The 14342-nt window shown below is 35.3% G+C and overlaps 1 protein-coding gene across 2 annotated transcripts in view; it reads right to left on the bottom strand.

The window, feature by feature from the left end:
* The window catches only part of LOC128992185 (transcription factor E2F3-like), a 36089-nt gene that overhangs the window by 10793 nt on the left and 10954 nt on the right, over positions 1-14342 (bottom strand). Inside the window, exons 2-9 of one of the 2 annotated variants that reach the window (XM_054415645.1) lie at positions 13382-13451; positions 12818-12954; positions 12096-12204; positions 11144-11354; positions 10175-10275; positions 7866-8041; positions 6749-6952; positions 5541-5739 (exon numbers count right to left, since the gene is read on the bottom strand). In XM_054415645.1, the coding sequence (XP_054271620.1) occupies positions 5541-5739; positions 6749-6952; positions 7866-8041; positions 10175-10275; positions 11144-11354; positions 12096-12204; positions 12818-12954; positions 13382-13451 (1207 nt within the window). The remainder of the gene's footprint in view (positions 1-5540; positions 5740-6748; positions 6953-7865; positions 8042-10174; positions 10276-11143; positions 11355-12095; positions 12205-12817; positions 12955-13381; positions 13452-14342) is intronic. The other variant, XM_054415646.1, reaches the window with a different exon arrangement.

Genomic DNA, 14342 nt, shown 5'->3' with positions numbered 1-14342 from the left:
ATAAAATTTTGTTGCTATAGAGTCCTTTATTAAATAAAATGTTTAGAGCCTTAAAAAACGATTGCTTGTAGCCAAAAGATGGAGATCATGAAAACACCGTTTAGCCAAAACAGACCTTTTTGTTGAACTGTATAATATAAGGTATTTAACTTAGTGCTTTGGTCCAAATACAACAGCTCAGTTGTAAAACCAGATTTATTTTTAAAACGTTTTTATTAGCTCGATTTCTTGTGCGGTACAAATTTTGCAATCAATTTTAAACTAACTTCCCCATGAGCTAGAGACTTACTTGAAACATAGCTCACAAATGGATGACAATGCAATATTATATCATTTTATTTCCATATTTCCCTTGGGCTACGCCCCATAGGCTGCCAAATTTTCCATGTTTACATTTTGAAAAAATGTAAATATATCAATTGAAGTCAGCTGTAAAAACTAACCCGGTATGCCCCACGGTTTTCGTTTGAAATCTTACAGGTATTTATTCTCTCCACATATTTATAAATTATTTTCTAGTGTTTATAAAACCTTGGCATTTAAAAAAAATCATCATATATATTAAAACGTGACAGAGTTTTTTTATTTCACTATTCTCAATCAACCACTTGACAGATTTTTGTGATTTTTGTGTTGAAAGAAAGATAATTTTGAGAACTATGGAATGTCAAAGCCATAATTTTAGTTTAGGGTTTCAGTTTTTTAGAAAATAAGTTTTAATTTTCAAAAAGTCTAGCAGTCAACGCTAACATTCTAGACAAGCTTTTGGTATAAAACCATTTGCTTAACTTAACAGCTGTAAACATTCAGAGTTTGTGACACAAATTCAGCTTTTGGATAGAAATGAAATGACATATGTAGGGTTGACTTATTACTATGTGTAATGTTATAATAATTTATATATTAATTTGTTTGGTAAGGGAATGACAGATTATTTAAATTTACATTGTAAAATACTTGATAATCTAATAAATTGTTTAGAACAGTCTTTAAAATCTTGGGGTTTTTAGTGCAATATAATTTGATTGAACTAACAGCTGGATGCATATAAAAATATTCTATAGAACTATATGAGGTTATTTTATTTAGTCGTTGATTATAGGAAATAAGTAAGATTAGTAGAGATAAGTAGACAATAGAGACTAAGACCTTTGCCGTATACAAATCGAGGCTCTGCCCGTGAGTCTTCAAACAAAAGAAAAGCCTATGCAAATTATTTTACGGGTTTTATTCGGGGATAAACAAATAGATGACATAGATTAAACACGATTTTATCATTGACCTAGGATACTGCAAGTTTACTTGCCATCCTTTTGTAAAATCTAAAACGTTGTTTGGCGTGTGTTCATGTGTATGGCTATGTTTGGGCGCGCTGGTAAAATATAACTATTTTAAGTAAATACCTTAAAGTTTTAATAAATGAATAAGGGAAATAATGATGTACATAGATTCAATGAGGGTGGTTAATTATCATGGATATTAGAACAGATAACGGTACGGATAATATAGACAAATTATGTCACTAGCTTACTAGCGTGCTTACTTTTTTTTTAAATTCCTTCTACAGGTGATAAGTTCTTTTTTCAAATGAATTATTTTAACTAAACAGCTGTTTCAAATTATACACAGTTTTAACTGACTACTCAATTCCCGTACGTAGGACGGGTCAACAGCTCGTTTTTATTTATAACTATTTCAGACTTTAAAATAGAATAATAAATTGTTTGGTTCAATTTCACTAACTTTACTGAACTTACCGGTTTCAACCTCTGGCCACTTATTGATTGAATGTAAAACAAGGTCTGTTCAAAAAGTATCTGACCTTGTTCAAGAAAAGCATAATTTATTGATCAATTTGTTTCAACAAGTGATCTCCTTCAAAATAGTCTCCTTGGTACTGCGCTAGGAAGCAGTTGTTGAGTTACAAGATACTAAAGTTGGATACTTTTTGAACAGACCTCGTATTCTATTTAGATGAGTATTTAATACCTACATGAAACACTTAAGGTACATTTCCAAAAAATTCAAGGCCTATGTCCACAGCAGCACAAATCTCATTAGGGAATTTTGGAAGTGGAAAAATACTCAAGAATATCTCTTTTGTCGGTATAAGTATTCAGTAAAATCAATAATTGTTTTCTGTTTAACACTACTTGGTAAAAAATACTCTGTAAACAATAACGGCAACAATTGAAAACATTAGCTTATATATTATATTATGTTTATTTCTTTAGCTGTTCCAATTATTGGGCATTTTTATGCTGTCTAGTTTGCAAAATTGCCAATCTGTTTTCAACTGCCTATGACGTTCAGTTGGGCGATTTTGACTAAGTGAAACTGTTATTACAAAATTAATAAACTAAAGATGTAAACTGTCAACTGAGGTATTAACCAATATGTTTTTGTTTCTGTTTTTTTTTTATTTAAAAAAATTAAAGCTTTGACTAACCCGTCCACCTATTCCTGTATCATAGGCCAGTGTATGCCTTAGAATGAAAAAAAAAAGCTGGGTAGTAGTTCTAAGTTAATGACTGGGATTAGAAATTGAATCCACGGCTTCACTGATGAAGCTACACAGATTCCAAATGGAAAGAACATGGCTTTTTGAACAATTATTTATTAAACTCACAATCCTCAAATGTCTAGTGATTTTCCACTAGTTTTCACTAATTTATATATTTACCAACAAAATGTAACATGGAGTATTTTAGGTAAACATCAATAACTAAAAAACAAACTTAACATAACAACTAGGTGGGAATGTAAAAGAAAATGGAGTTACTAAAACTACGACAAGAAAATTGAGTAGGTCTTCATGGAAAATAGCAATACATAGGATTACAATATGAAGTAATTACAATTTTCAAGTTTGCTTACATTGTTAAGTACCCAATATTGTAACAATATTTCATAAATAATCAATTTGCGTGTCATAGTAGCACATGATGCAAAGCTTCAATGTCTTACAACCTCAAATATTCCTCTGTATACGGAAATCTTTGAATGTTTTTTTCAAAAGTAGTTTTTTCACTGAACATTTGTAATTTAGACTAGTAATTAGTAGGTATTTAATTTTTTATTTACTTTGGTATCTGAATATAAGAGCCACTATAAGAGATATTTTGTACTTTTCCTTTGTGCTAAATATTAAAAGGCGACTTCAATATTTAAACATTGAAACTTGTAATTAAGAGCCGGTTTCCCCAAACAATGTTTAACTTAATCATCAGTTTAACTCCCCTATTCACCTGGAGGGTTAACTTAAAACCTAGATTAAACCAAGAAGTTGTTTTGGAGAAAGTGAATCTGCGGTTAAACCTAAAGTTTAAACAAACATCAGGAAGTTAAACTATATTTGCGGAAATCTGCCCTTATCCTAAGACAAAATTCTAATGACTGACTTATACTCTAAAAGGGGAATAAAATAGAAGGATTTTTTCCTACTAGACATTTTGATACACCTTTAAGAGATTAGACGATTTTATAACTGTTATAAGGGATGAAGAGGGTTGCAAAAATACTCCTACTAGCAATTTCTATTGTACTTAAGTTAAGTCTAAATTCACACAACACTCCAAAGCAAAGGTTTTGAGAATAAATAGATGATTTTGTAATTTAAACAAACACAATACAAGGAAATAACAAAAAAATTGTTATTAGCTGAATAACATAATAATTTGCAAAATGCTAAACCTCGAGTATTCTTCTGTAAAGAAGTAAATGAGACCAACAATTAATGTTTCTTAACATATGAATAAACTGCATGAAAACCAAAAATAACAAACTTGTGTTATATTTAAAAAAAATGGAAATATGCAGCCTATATATTTTATTTGACAGCTAATATGCAGCCTATATATTTTATTTGACAGCTCTAAACAAATAATAACAGTAAAGGTAAGACTTAAAATCAATACTTTTTTAGTTTAATATAAAAGTAAAAAATAACTTAAAACTTTGTGAATACATTAATTTTGATTTTTGACTTAAGTGCAAAGGCAGACTTGGTTTGGTAGTGAGTCATTACATGACTTGAGAATTACTTTTCTTCAAGTAATTTAGGTTTGTTTCAACCTAATGTTAAAACAACTAAAATTAGGGTAATTAACGAACTAAATGAGATCCTCAACTAAAATTTTCTTTTCTGCCCAGTATAGGCCTACCTAATTCCTAATTGTAGTAAATACTGTTAAGTAGCCTACAGTCTGTATCGACTAGTCTTAACATTTTTTCTACAATTCACAGACCAAAAAACTTTCATTATAAAACAATGAAATCTTATTACATAGTTCAGGTCTGGTTGAAGGCACATTGTTTCGTAGTTCATGTTGAAAAAAACTACAGTAAACTAACATAAAAATGTAACACATCAGTCTTTTCACAGCTACAATTTGTTGTAGTAAAACTACTGACTAATTATCATAATAGTTTTCACAACTCTAATCAACTGTAACAATTACTTACTACTAAGTAATATTCGAAAGGAAAGCCAAGTAGCTATATTGGATTTTTATGAAAAGAAAGTTTAGCTAGTTTATGCAGGAATAACAGTCCAGGGGCTAATAGGTACACAATAAAAGATAACAAAACTTAACTCTGCTTTTGTACTATCATAGGGTTTTTTTAGGAAGTAGATTGGAAAAAATATTTCATCAGAGGATGTTGAAGTAAAATGATTTTTACCTAACCAAACTAACCCCAATCACAAAAAAATCTAAAATATACTATGCAAATTAAATGTACACATTATTTAGCGACAATTATTTTTAGCTTGGGAGGCCCATCATTTCACAGGCAAAATAATACAAAGTTCTCGTTGTTTACTTGGCCGACCACCGATGAGTGATTACAACAACGAGTTGATAAGTTACATTTTGTGTATTTAATTTCTGTTCTCTCTAGGTGTTAACATAGCCTCCCCAAAAATATTTGTTTTGTAAATAGAATTGTGTGGGACAAAGTTAAAAGGTTTTTATACTGCATTTAATAGCAAAATGTTACGATCTCTTTCTGCAAACGATGACTTTCTGGTCTAAAAAGGGTACGGAAAGAAGCTGCTTACTATGTCGTGTTGTATAAACCAGTATTAAAGCTTAAATGTTACATGTGTTATTCGGTTATTATTAAGCCGCATTTACGAAGCTGGTTGACAACCTGCCTCAGGTAATATGAAATACACTTAAGGTAAGTAACTGTGCCTGCTCCTTGTGTAGACGCAGCTATAGCCATTTCCGGGGTATTTTGGTTAGGCTTGCATGTTAGTCTACAGTATTGTGTATCTCTTAGCTTCTGAACTATCAATTTCTTCATTAAACTAGCTCAACTCTTAATATACTCACTACAAAGTAAGAAACAGTCAACTAAAACACAAAGCCACAACTGAAATCCATAATAACTTATCGATAAATGAATGATACTCGGCAAACAATGAAACAGCAAATGTCTACAAGCGGGTTACGTGAGACTACAGGAATATTAGATGAGGCACTAGATGGTCAAGCACTGCCTAGAGTCTAGTGGCATGCAAGTGCGAGATTTACCAGAACTGTGTTGGTCCTCCGTCTGCAGCTGGTAGGGTTGAAGGTCGTCTGCCTCGGATATGAGAGCGTTGCGCAGACGACGGGTCACCTCAGGTGCCAGAGGGGGTACCCCACTACCTGAGGACGTCTCTAGAGGATAGGCCTCCGTCTTGATCATCAGCTGCAGGTCTGGGTTGAGGTGGTCTGGTAACAGCCCCTGCTGAAAAAGTTTATGATACGATAGTTCAGTGAGACAAGTTTTCAGGAAGATACAATAAAACCCCTTTTATCTGCACCCGATTAAACCAAAACTCCAGTTAACCAACAGCATCTTAAAAAATTTAAATAAATTGTAAGATAAGCTACGCAACGAGAATTATGTCCGTTGTAGTTCAGGTAGTTCATCCGTATTTTAAGATGAGAGAAAATAAAATACCATACATGATTACTGTTATGGATTCCTATGAATAAATATAGCCTTAAAAATTTCTTAAATTGATCAACCGAAAAAATATTTTTCTGAAACTGTTTTGTCCCCTCTATTTTGGTCAATAAGGTGGAGTGAAAATAGAAAACTGAACTATACAGATTTAGCTGTGAGCTTTGGTTTACCTAATGGACGTCAAAGCAACATTAATTACAGTTAACAATGCAGCTATGATTTTAGCTTTGACTAAAAAGAGTGGTATACATCCTGTATATCAAATTCCTTTTATTCCCTATAGTTTGACATTTTGATAGTTCGACATTAAGTCCACAAAGTGTCGAACTATCGAGGTTTTACTGTACAAATTAAATGTAGGCTACACATTATTTAGCGACAACTAAGATTTTTAGCTTGGGAGGCTCTAATGTTATGTTGTAGCCAGTTTCAGACTGAAAATGTGATTTAAGTGAGTCAACAACATTGTTTATTGATGTCAATTACAGTAGAACCCCCCATATGCAACCATCATGAGGCCAGCGGGATATTCAGGCCAGGCAATTCAAGTAAATAAAGTAAGATTGTAAACAAACAAATAAACCGATAATGCTAGAGTCGGGGAGACCAGTGCATGCAACTACGTGTAGGAAATTGGCTGGATAAACCGAGGCCATGAGGTTATACTGTACTGATATCTAAAGTAAATAGAATTTCAGCAATAGAACACTGTGTGAGTAGCTCATTTAAGATGAACAATTTGCCACAGCTGATCAATACGGATGAGATGTATATTTTAGTAACTGACCACGTCCATATCGCTGGAGGAGGTGGAAGGTTTGGGCGGACTGGACGTAGAAGTAGACGGCTCGGAGTGTAGCCTATCCTCCTTGACTATCACCTCGTCCAGTGTGGCCCAGTGTTGGTTGTGTACCCTTTGTTGTGAAGATCTCTCGTCAGGACACAAGAAAACCTCAATCTCTCCTTGGTCAGTCTTCAGATGCATGTTGAACTGTAACAAACCGCAATCATTACTAAGATAATTATAAATATTGATTAAGTTTTGTCTTAAAAACCGTACAACGTTGTCAGTTATTTCGATAATAACAGCTAGGTGTTTTCAAACTGGTTCTTCAAGAACCACACTTTTCTTAAGATGAAAACAACTCTTGATTACAGCAATAAGGAAGCACTTTAAACTCTACGGTTTATATTAGAAACAGAAAGTGATACAAATGCTGACCAACTAAGAATCTAGCTTATTCTGGTTGTCAATTAGGGGTTTGCTTATCCCTGATATGTTCAGGTAAGGTCAACGAACCAGTTTAGGCCAGGAATAATATCTCTGACCTGAGCAACTATATTTGCCAAGCCAAGCCTATCTTTTATTTTTACAATGACAGAAAGTGTCTGCAGAGATGCATGTTTGAAAATTTACGATTTTGAGAGGACTGCGGAAGGCGTTCATGTATACGAGTTGCAACTAACAAAGAACACACCCTTCCTATAAACGTCCTCCCAAGCTAATCACCGTTCGTTTGAGACGGAATTCTCTCACCAAGCTGTCTATGGTACAGACAGGTGAATGCCTCATTTATCTCACTGGCCCCGGATTCAAACCATGAACTTAATTGTTGTCTCCTGGCAAGAGAGACATCTTGCTCTGCTCAGACCGAGTAACACTGGTCTAATAAAGCGTAAAGGCAGTAGTCAAAACTTGACTCCTTGAATACACGTTTATTATTGATGTAAATGAATCTGCTTGGAACCATAGTACCTTCTCGTACATTTAAACAAAACTAATTCTACAAAGTTACAAATTAAACAAAACAATCTTAATTGTACCAATATAGGCAAACAATACTCATCAATCTTGATGATTTAAAGATAAACTCGATTTATTTAAATTTTGGACTATTTATTACCTCAAGCTGTTTGTTCTCTTTGTCGTATTTTCCTTCAGGTGACTCTACATACAGTTTAGACTCAGGAGGTGCCTTGATGACCAGCGACGTCTGTTTGTGAGACAAAAAGCTGCGGAGATCCTGGTAAGTTATGTAGCCGTACCGTTTGTCCTCATTCATTATTTGGAGATCGTGAGCTGGAATTCACAAGGTTACTAAGGTTAAATTGGCCAATCAACATGGTGTCTACTAAACCTGGTTTGAAAAATTCAAGGAGTTTTCCAGGAGAATTCAAGACAAATTCCTGAATTTTAAGAGCTACTATCGGAACCCGTTCAACTAATCGCAGCCCGCTAATAATAATTAATTATTACTATTAATGATTATTTTAATTTAAAACAAAACTTTTCCAAAGAAAAATATTTTTTACAACATAATAAAACAGTATAACTAATAGGTAAGGCGACACCAGCTATCATCTCCTGCGATCGTGGGAATACCGGTGAGCATATCCTGCGGTTTCGGCAACACTGATAATCGTCTCCGGCGAGCGCGAGAATACCCATGAGCATATCCAGCGGTTTCGGCAACACCGATAATCGTCTCCCGCAATCGCGGCAAGACCCGTGAGCATATCCTGCGGTTTCGGCAACACCGATAATCGTCTCCCGCGATCGCGGCAATACCCGTGATCATATCCTGCGGTTTCGGCAACACCGATAATCGTCTCCGGCGAGCGCGGCAATACCTGTGAGCATATCCTGCGGTTTCGGCAACACCGATAATCGTCTCCCGCGATCGCGGCAAGACCCGTGAGCATATCCTGCGGTTTCGGCAACACCGATAATCGTCTCCCGCGATCGCGGCAAGACCCGTGAGCATATCCTGTGGTTTCGGAAACACCGATAATCGTCTCCCGCGATCGCGGCAAGACCCGTGAGCATATCCTGCGGTTTCGGCAACACCGATAATCGTCTCCCGCGATCGCGGCAATACCCGTGAGCATATCCTGCGGTTTCGGCAACACCGATAATCGTCTCCCGCGATCGCGGCAAGACCCGTGAGCATATCCTGTGGTTTCGGAAACACCGATAATCGTCTCCCGCGATCGCGGCAATACCCATGAGCATATCCTGCGGTTTCGGCAACACCGATAATCGTCTCCCGCGATCGCGGCAAGACCCGTGAGCATATCCTGCGGTTTCGGCAACACCGATAATCGTCTCCCGCGATCGCGGCAAGACCCGTGAGCATATCCTGCGGTTTCGGAAACACCGATAATCGTCTCCCGCGATCGCGGCAATACCCGTGAGCATATTACACATAATTATAATACAAGGAATAAATATAATTTCAGATTACCACATCACAAATTGACGACTTTTAGGAACAGCCCTCAATATATGGGACTTAGATTGTACAATGAATTACCCCTGTATCTTAAAAATTTAAATGCTACTCAATTCAAAGATAAAATAAAAGATAAAATAATTGAGAAAGCCTACTATTCACTTGACGAATTTTTGGAGAACCCTATAATGTAGATAAAAATTCTCTGATATCCTACATGAGTTTATTTTAATTATTTTAACTATTAATTTTACTATATAATACATCACTATGACGAAACACCTGTTCTTATGTATGAAATGTACTTTATAAAGAACGTATTGTGTAAATAAAATATGTCTTATGTCTTATGTCTTATGTCTTATGTCTTATGTCATATCCTGCGGTTTCGGCAACACCGATAAGCGTCTCCCGCGATCGCGGCAATACCCGTGAGGATATCTTGCCGTTTCGGCGACACCGATAATCGTCTCCTGCGATTTCGGCAACAAAAGCAATAGTGTTTGGTTAGCCGACGATTCCAATGACCGGGCTGTGGATTCCCGGAGGTTCGGGTGGATTACTGGAGTTTTCCAGGACATTTCAAGGTAAGATAAAATTCCCGGAGTTTTCCCGGTTTTCCCGAATTTCCCGGAGAGTAGACACCATGATCAACCAAAGTATGAATCAACAAAAAAAACGAAGAACATATTCATTTGAATAAACGTTAGGTTTACATGTTTGTACCAAATTATAAATATGAATGGAAGGTGTTTTTGGCCTCTGGGAACATTAAAACGAAAAGTAAATCAGTCCTAGGTCTAGGTCTTACCAAATTATTTCCTACAAGGGAAATTCAATTTAAGAGTGTTCATTTAACAACACTGATTAGCGGTACCCATTTAACAACACTGATTAGCGGTACCCAAATACTAACTGCTACCCTTGGAACTAAAATTTGACAGATATCAAGTTCCTACAAATTAGACATAAACACTAACCTGCATTCCTGATAAGTCCATCTAAAATATTTTCCTGTCGAGCCAGATCATCTATCTCCGCTTGTAGAATGTTCTGTGAGTCCATAGGAATCTGGCCTCCCCTGGTGGAAATTACACAATACAATAAAAGCACATGAACATTCATACATGAATACATAAAAATATCTAACACAACCCATTGTTTCAATTGATAAAATATAAGAAACTTAAATTATTTCATTAAGCTAAAATATGCATGAATTACACAGTGAAAGTTGTTAATTCAAACTGCATTAATCAAATATTTCTTTAGGCCTAGTTCAAAAAATTATCTTGGTGCCTACCCTATATAAGCAGTGTATTTATCATGGATCCTACATAATTTTGGATGGTCAGAATTCTTTGGAGCATTAATACATCATAAACAGGGATAAACAAGACTGTGGACGGCAAAAATCTGTTATCAAAACAGCTGTGTGCTGTTAAAATAGAACCAAAAAGTACAACAATAAACTCACTCGCCACCCTTAAGTTTCATTTTGCTACTGGCCAGACTACCTGTAATGCCTTTTTTTTGTACAGTAGATTGTGCTATTTTGAAGATTTCTTTCAGTGAACCTCAACACTATATTTTGAGTGCTTTTGTTATTTTTAAGTTACAACACTTTTATATAGACATTATTTACAATCATAAAAATCAAGCGACAAATCCCCATCAAATCCAAAAATAACCTACAAATCAGACTGTTGTTGAAAAAGTATAAATATAAGAAAAATGGCCTGAACATTTACAGAGTACATTTCTTTCGATTTAAAAAAAGTTAGATATTCAAAATTGTGGACACCTTTAAAGCCCTTAAGTACTAACCTTAACCAATTTAAGTTTGTGGATGGTTCAAATCATGAACAACACAATAATATGCCACATTAACATTTCTTTCCTAAACACCAATACTCCCAAAAGTTTTCTCATAGTCTGGATAAACTTACTTCCACTGTATGTTGTTTTTCGACTTTTTCTCAAGAATGCCGATGCCTTCGAGCACATTGGTGATGTCGTAGATCCGCCTCTTCTGCACTTCCAGACACTCAGAGGCGACGTTGAGATCGACTACACCTTTGGGTGAGTTCTGCAGCAGTCCGACAAACTTCTTGGTCAACAGTCCGAGAGACGTGTCGTACCTCGTCATTGGAGGCTTGTCTGACAGACAAATAAGAAAGATCGGTCAAAAAACTGTTCCGATATTGGTTGTTATGTCTGCCTAATTGTTTAAAACACCAAAACTAATTCGAACTGATTTGAGCCGGACCCTGTTCAGATCACCAAACTGCTCTGATTAGCCAGAAATGCATTAAAATTGGATGTATGTTTATTATTGTAAATGGATGTACATTGCTTCCGTCATCACGGTTATATCCACGTTCATCCTTTGCGTTTGTGGTAACACCAAGAGTCATTTTTCATACTACACAACCACCTCAGGAAGAGAACCAACAGATTCCATTATGAATGGACATCCATTGGCCTTTGGTGATTATTAATATTCCCGGTTTTATGAAAACTAATATACAAATCGAGTAGTTTTCCTCGATCATCAAACTGCTGGTTTTTCAGTGGGCTTAACTCACTGGTTAGTATTTCAGAACAGGTAGCTTTGTTTTAAATTATTGGTTTACTATGGTTTAATATATGGTCATCATATATTAAAATGTAACCTTTTCCCTCTAGGTGTTTCGGATAAGCTATAGTCAGTTGGGGGTTGGCATTCGCTGATGCACTAACCTGACCAGTACGGGTTTTTGTAACTTAATTACAAAATGTCACTATGTTAAGATTTTAATTTTTTATAATCACAATAATTTTCACAAAGTTAAAGCTGAAAAGATGAACAGTAAAAAAGACTAATCCCATCCATACTAAAAGTTAAGCAAAAAACCTCACTTTTATTAGCTGGGCTAGCGCTCGTAGCTCGAGCTTTTTTGGTTGACTTTGGCGTTTTGAATCCTTCATCTCCTGAAGGGGCATCCAGGTTAAGTCTTCGCTTCACTGCCTGCAAAAGTCATTAGTACTTTAGCAATTGTAAGATTTGAGAATCTAGCTCATAGAAATATTCTATTACATATCTGAAACTATTGGAAAGTGAATACAAAAAAAAAACCTGATGCAGCCAAAATATATCACAAATTGTAAGGGAATAAAACATTAAAGCCAAATAAAATGAATACAAATTTGTTTACAAAGTCATTCAAAATTACAGACATATTCTAAATAAATGAAACATCATCATGGGATTAGGTGTTGCGAGACACAGATAGGTTAAGTGAAAGCAGCTGGTAGGTTGTTAAACGTGGTTGTTAAACATATGCATACTGGTCACCAGGAACCGGAAAAAAAACCTTTCACAGCCTGCACATCGAAGCACCAGGATTGGACCAAATTCTAGAGTCATACAGATATTAGTATTGTTAGGGGAGCTTGCCTAGTGGTAGACTTCAGTCCCAGGTTCAAATCCTGCCATATCACCAATGGATTTTATCCAAGTGATAATAATGCTGCAACCCCTAAGTGTAGCCTGAAGTAATATGAAAAACGATTTCGGGCTAGTATCTAGCGTCCTAGGACATAAAAAAGTGACATACAGATTTGTTGATTCTAATATTTACCTGTGAGCGGGGGGGCTGGGCGGGGGGTCCGGTCATGATCTGGTTCTGAGGAGTCTGGCCATACTCATGATCCAACAGATGGTACGGAGATGGACTCGTCATCACGGACTCCACCAGCTCAGACGAGTCCACGTACTCTGTGGCAAAACAATGTGTCCCCAATTACAAAATGGTACAAATCTATTTTGAAATCAGTATATTTTATATTTAGGATCCTGTTAGGCTACGGACACACAACTTTCCGCTACTGAGGATTGTAGCGAGAGTGTATTTTCAGGTGAAGATGAGTGATCAATGAGTGTTGAGTGAAATGAGACCTTTGTTACTGACAAAGATCTAGATTAGAACCATTTAAATAGACTTTTCTCTAGATTAAACTGGCACTTTTCTGATTAACAATGCACTGTAGCTTGTCTAACTAAAAGCAAATTGAAAACTCCCTAGACGAAAACACTCAGAAAATAAGATGATTTAATATGATAAAATATGATGATTTAATTTATATTACACTTTCTGTTGTATTTGTTTAAAAAAGCCTGCTCTTACAGAATGTGTGTAGCTTACCAAGCTTAACTGTAACTTCTGACACCGGTTCGTCATCTTCCAGTTGGAGAGCCCGCTGCACACGAGACATCTAAAACAGCACATTTATTTATGAATTATCTCACCTAACAGTTACTACCTATGTTATACAATAATATGACATAACACATAGAGCTACACATCCAACAAAGGGAAATAAACATCAGGAAGTATCACAATATGAACTACGGTTGTGACTAACTATATAAACAAATTAATAACAACAAGTAAGAATTTGCAGAAAGAACGATGTAAATACGAAATAAAGGTTTCAAGCTATTAAATATAATCAAATTTAAAAATAAATGTACAACACAAGTCAGTAGTGACACTAATTGGCCTACTAAGGAAGTGTTAGAAATGACAACGGAAGATATAGGAAGTTATTGTTAATCATAAAGCCTAATAGGCTAATCTTGAACCCAAAATGGAATGGACACACAAAAGTTCATATAAGCAGCAAGTTTACTTCCAGACCGGCTAGCTGACATAATTGTAAATAGGCTACATTGAAAAAATTCAAAATGGGAATATTTGAAGCATATTCCTTGTGGTGCATAATGTTCTGTTGAAGATTCAATAATCATCGATACAGAATTGATACAGCGATATTATTGCAAAAAATTATTGATACCAACGATACCGATATCAGCAATATTTTACTAATCCATAGAAGGATTCACTCTTACTAAATAACCAAATATTTACAATTTGAAATAATGTTTAAACTAAGTAACCAAGTTGTACTGTATTATTTTTCTCATGATTTAGATTAAAATCTAGTTGTATGATTTGACAAATCAATTTGTTAGGCTAATATCAAGTAATTTCTTGCAACTCCCTAAATTAACCGTATCTTGAGATTAGATTACCGTACATGATATTATTTTGGGTAGGCCTAAATGGGTAAATAAATAGGCCTAGAAAATAAAAATATGTTGGC

This window comes from Macrosteles quadrilineatus, unplaced genomic scaffold, assembly GCF_028750875.1.
Source record: "Macrosteles quadrilineatus isolate MER2022 unplaced genomic scaffold, UCM_ALF_1.0 Scaffold_4__1_contigs__length_99947679, whole genome shotgun sequence".
NCBI lineage: Eukaryota > Metazoa > Arthropoda > Insecta > Hemiptera > Cicadellidae > Macrosteles > Macrosteles quadrilineatus.
This window is presented reverse-complemented; position numbering and strand designations above follow the sequence as displayed.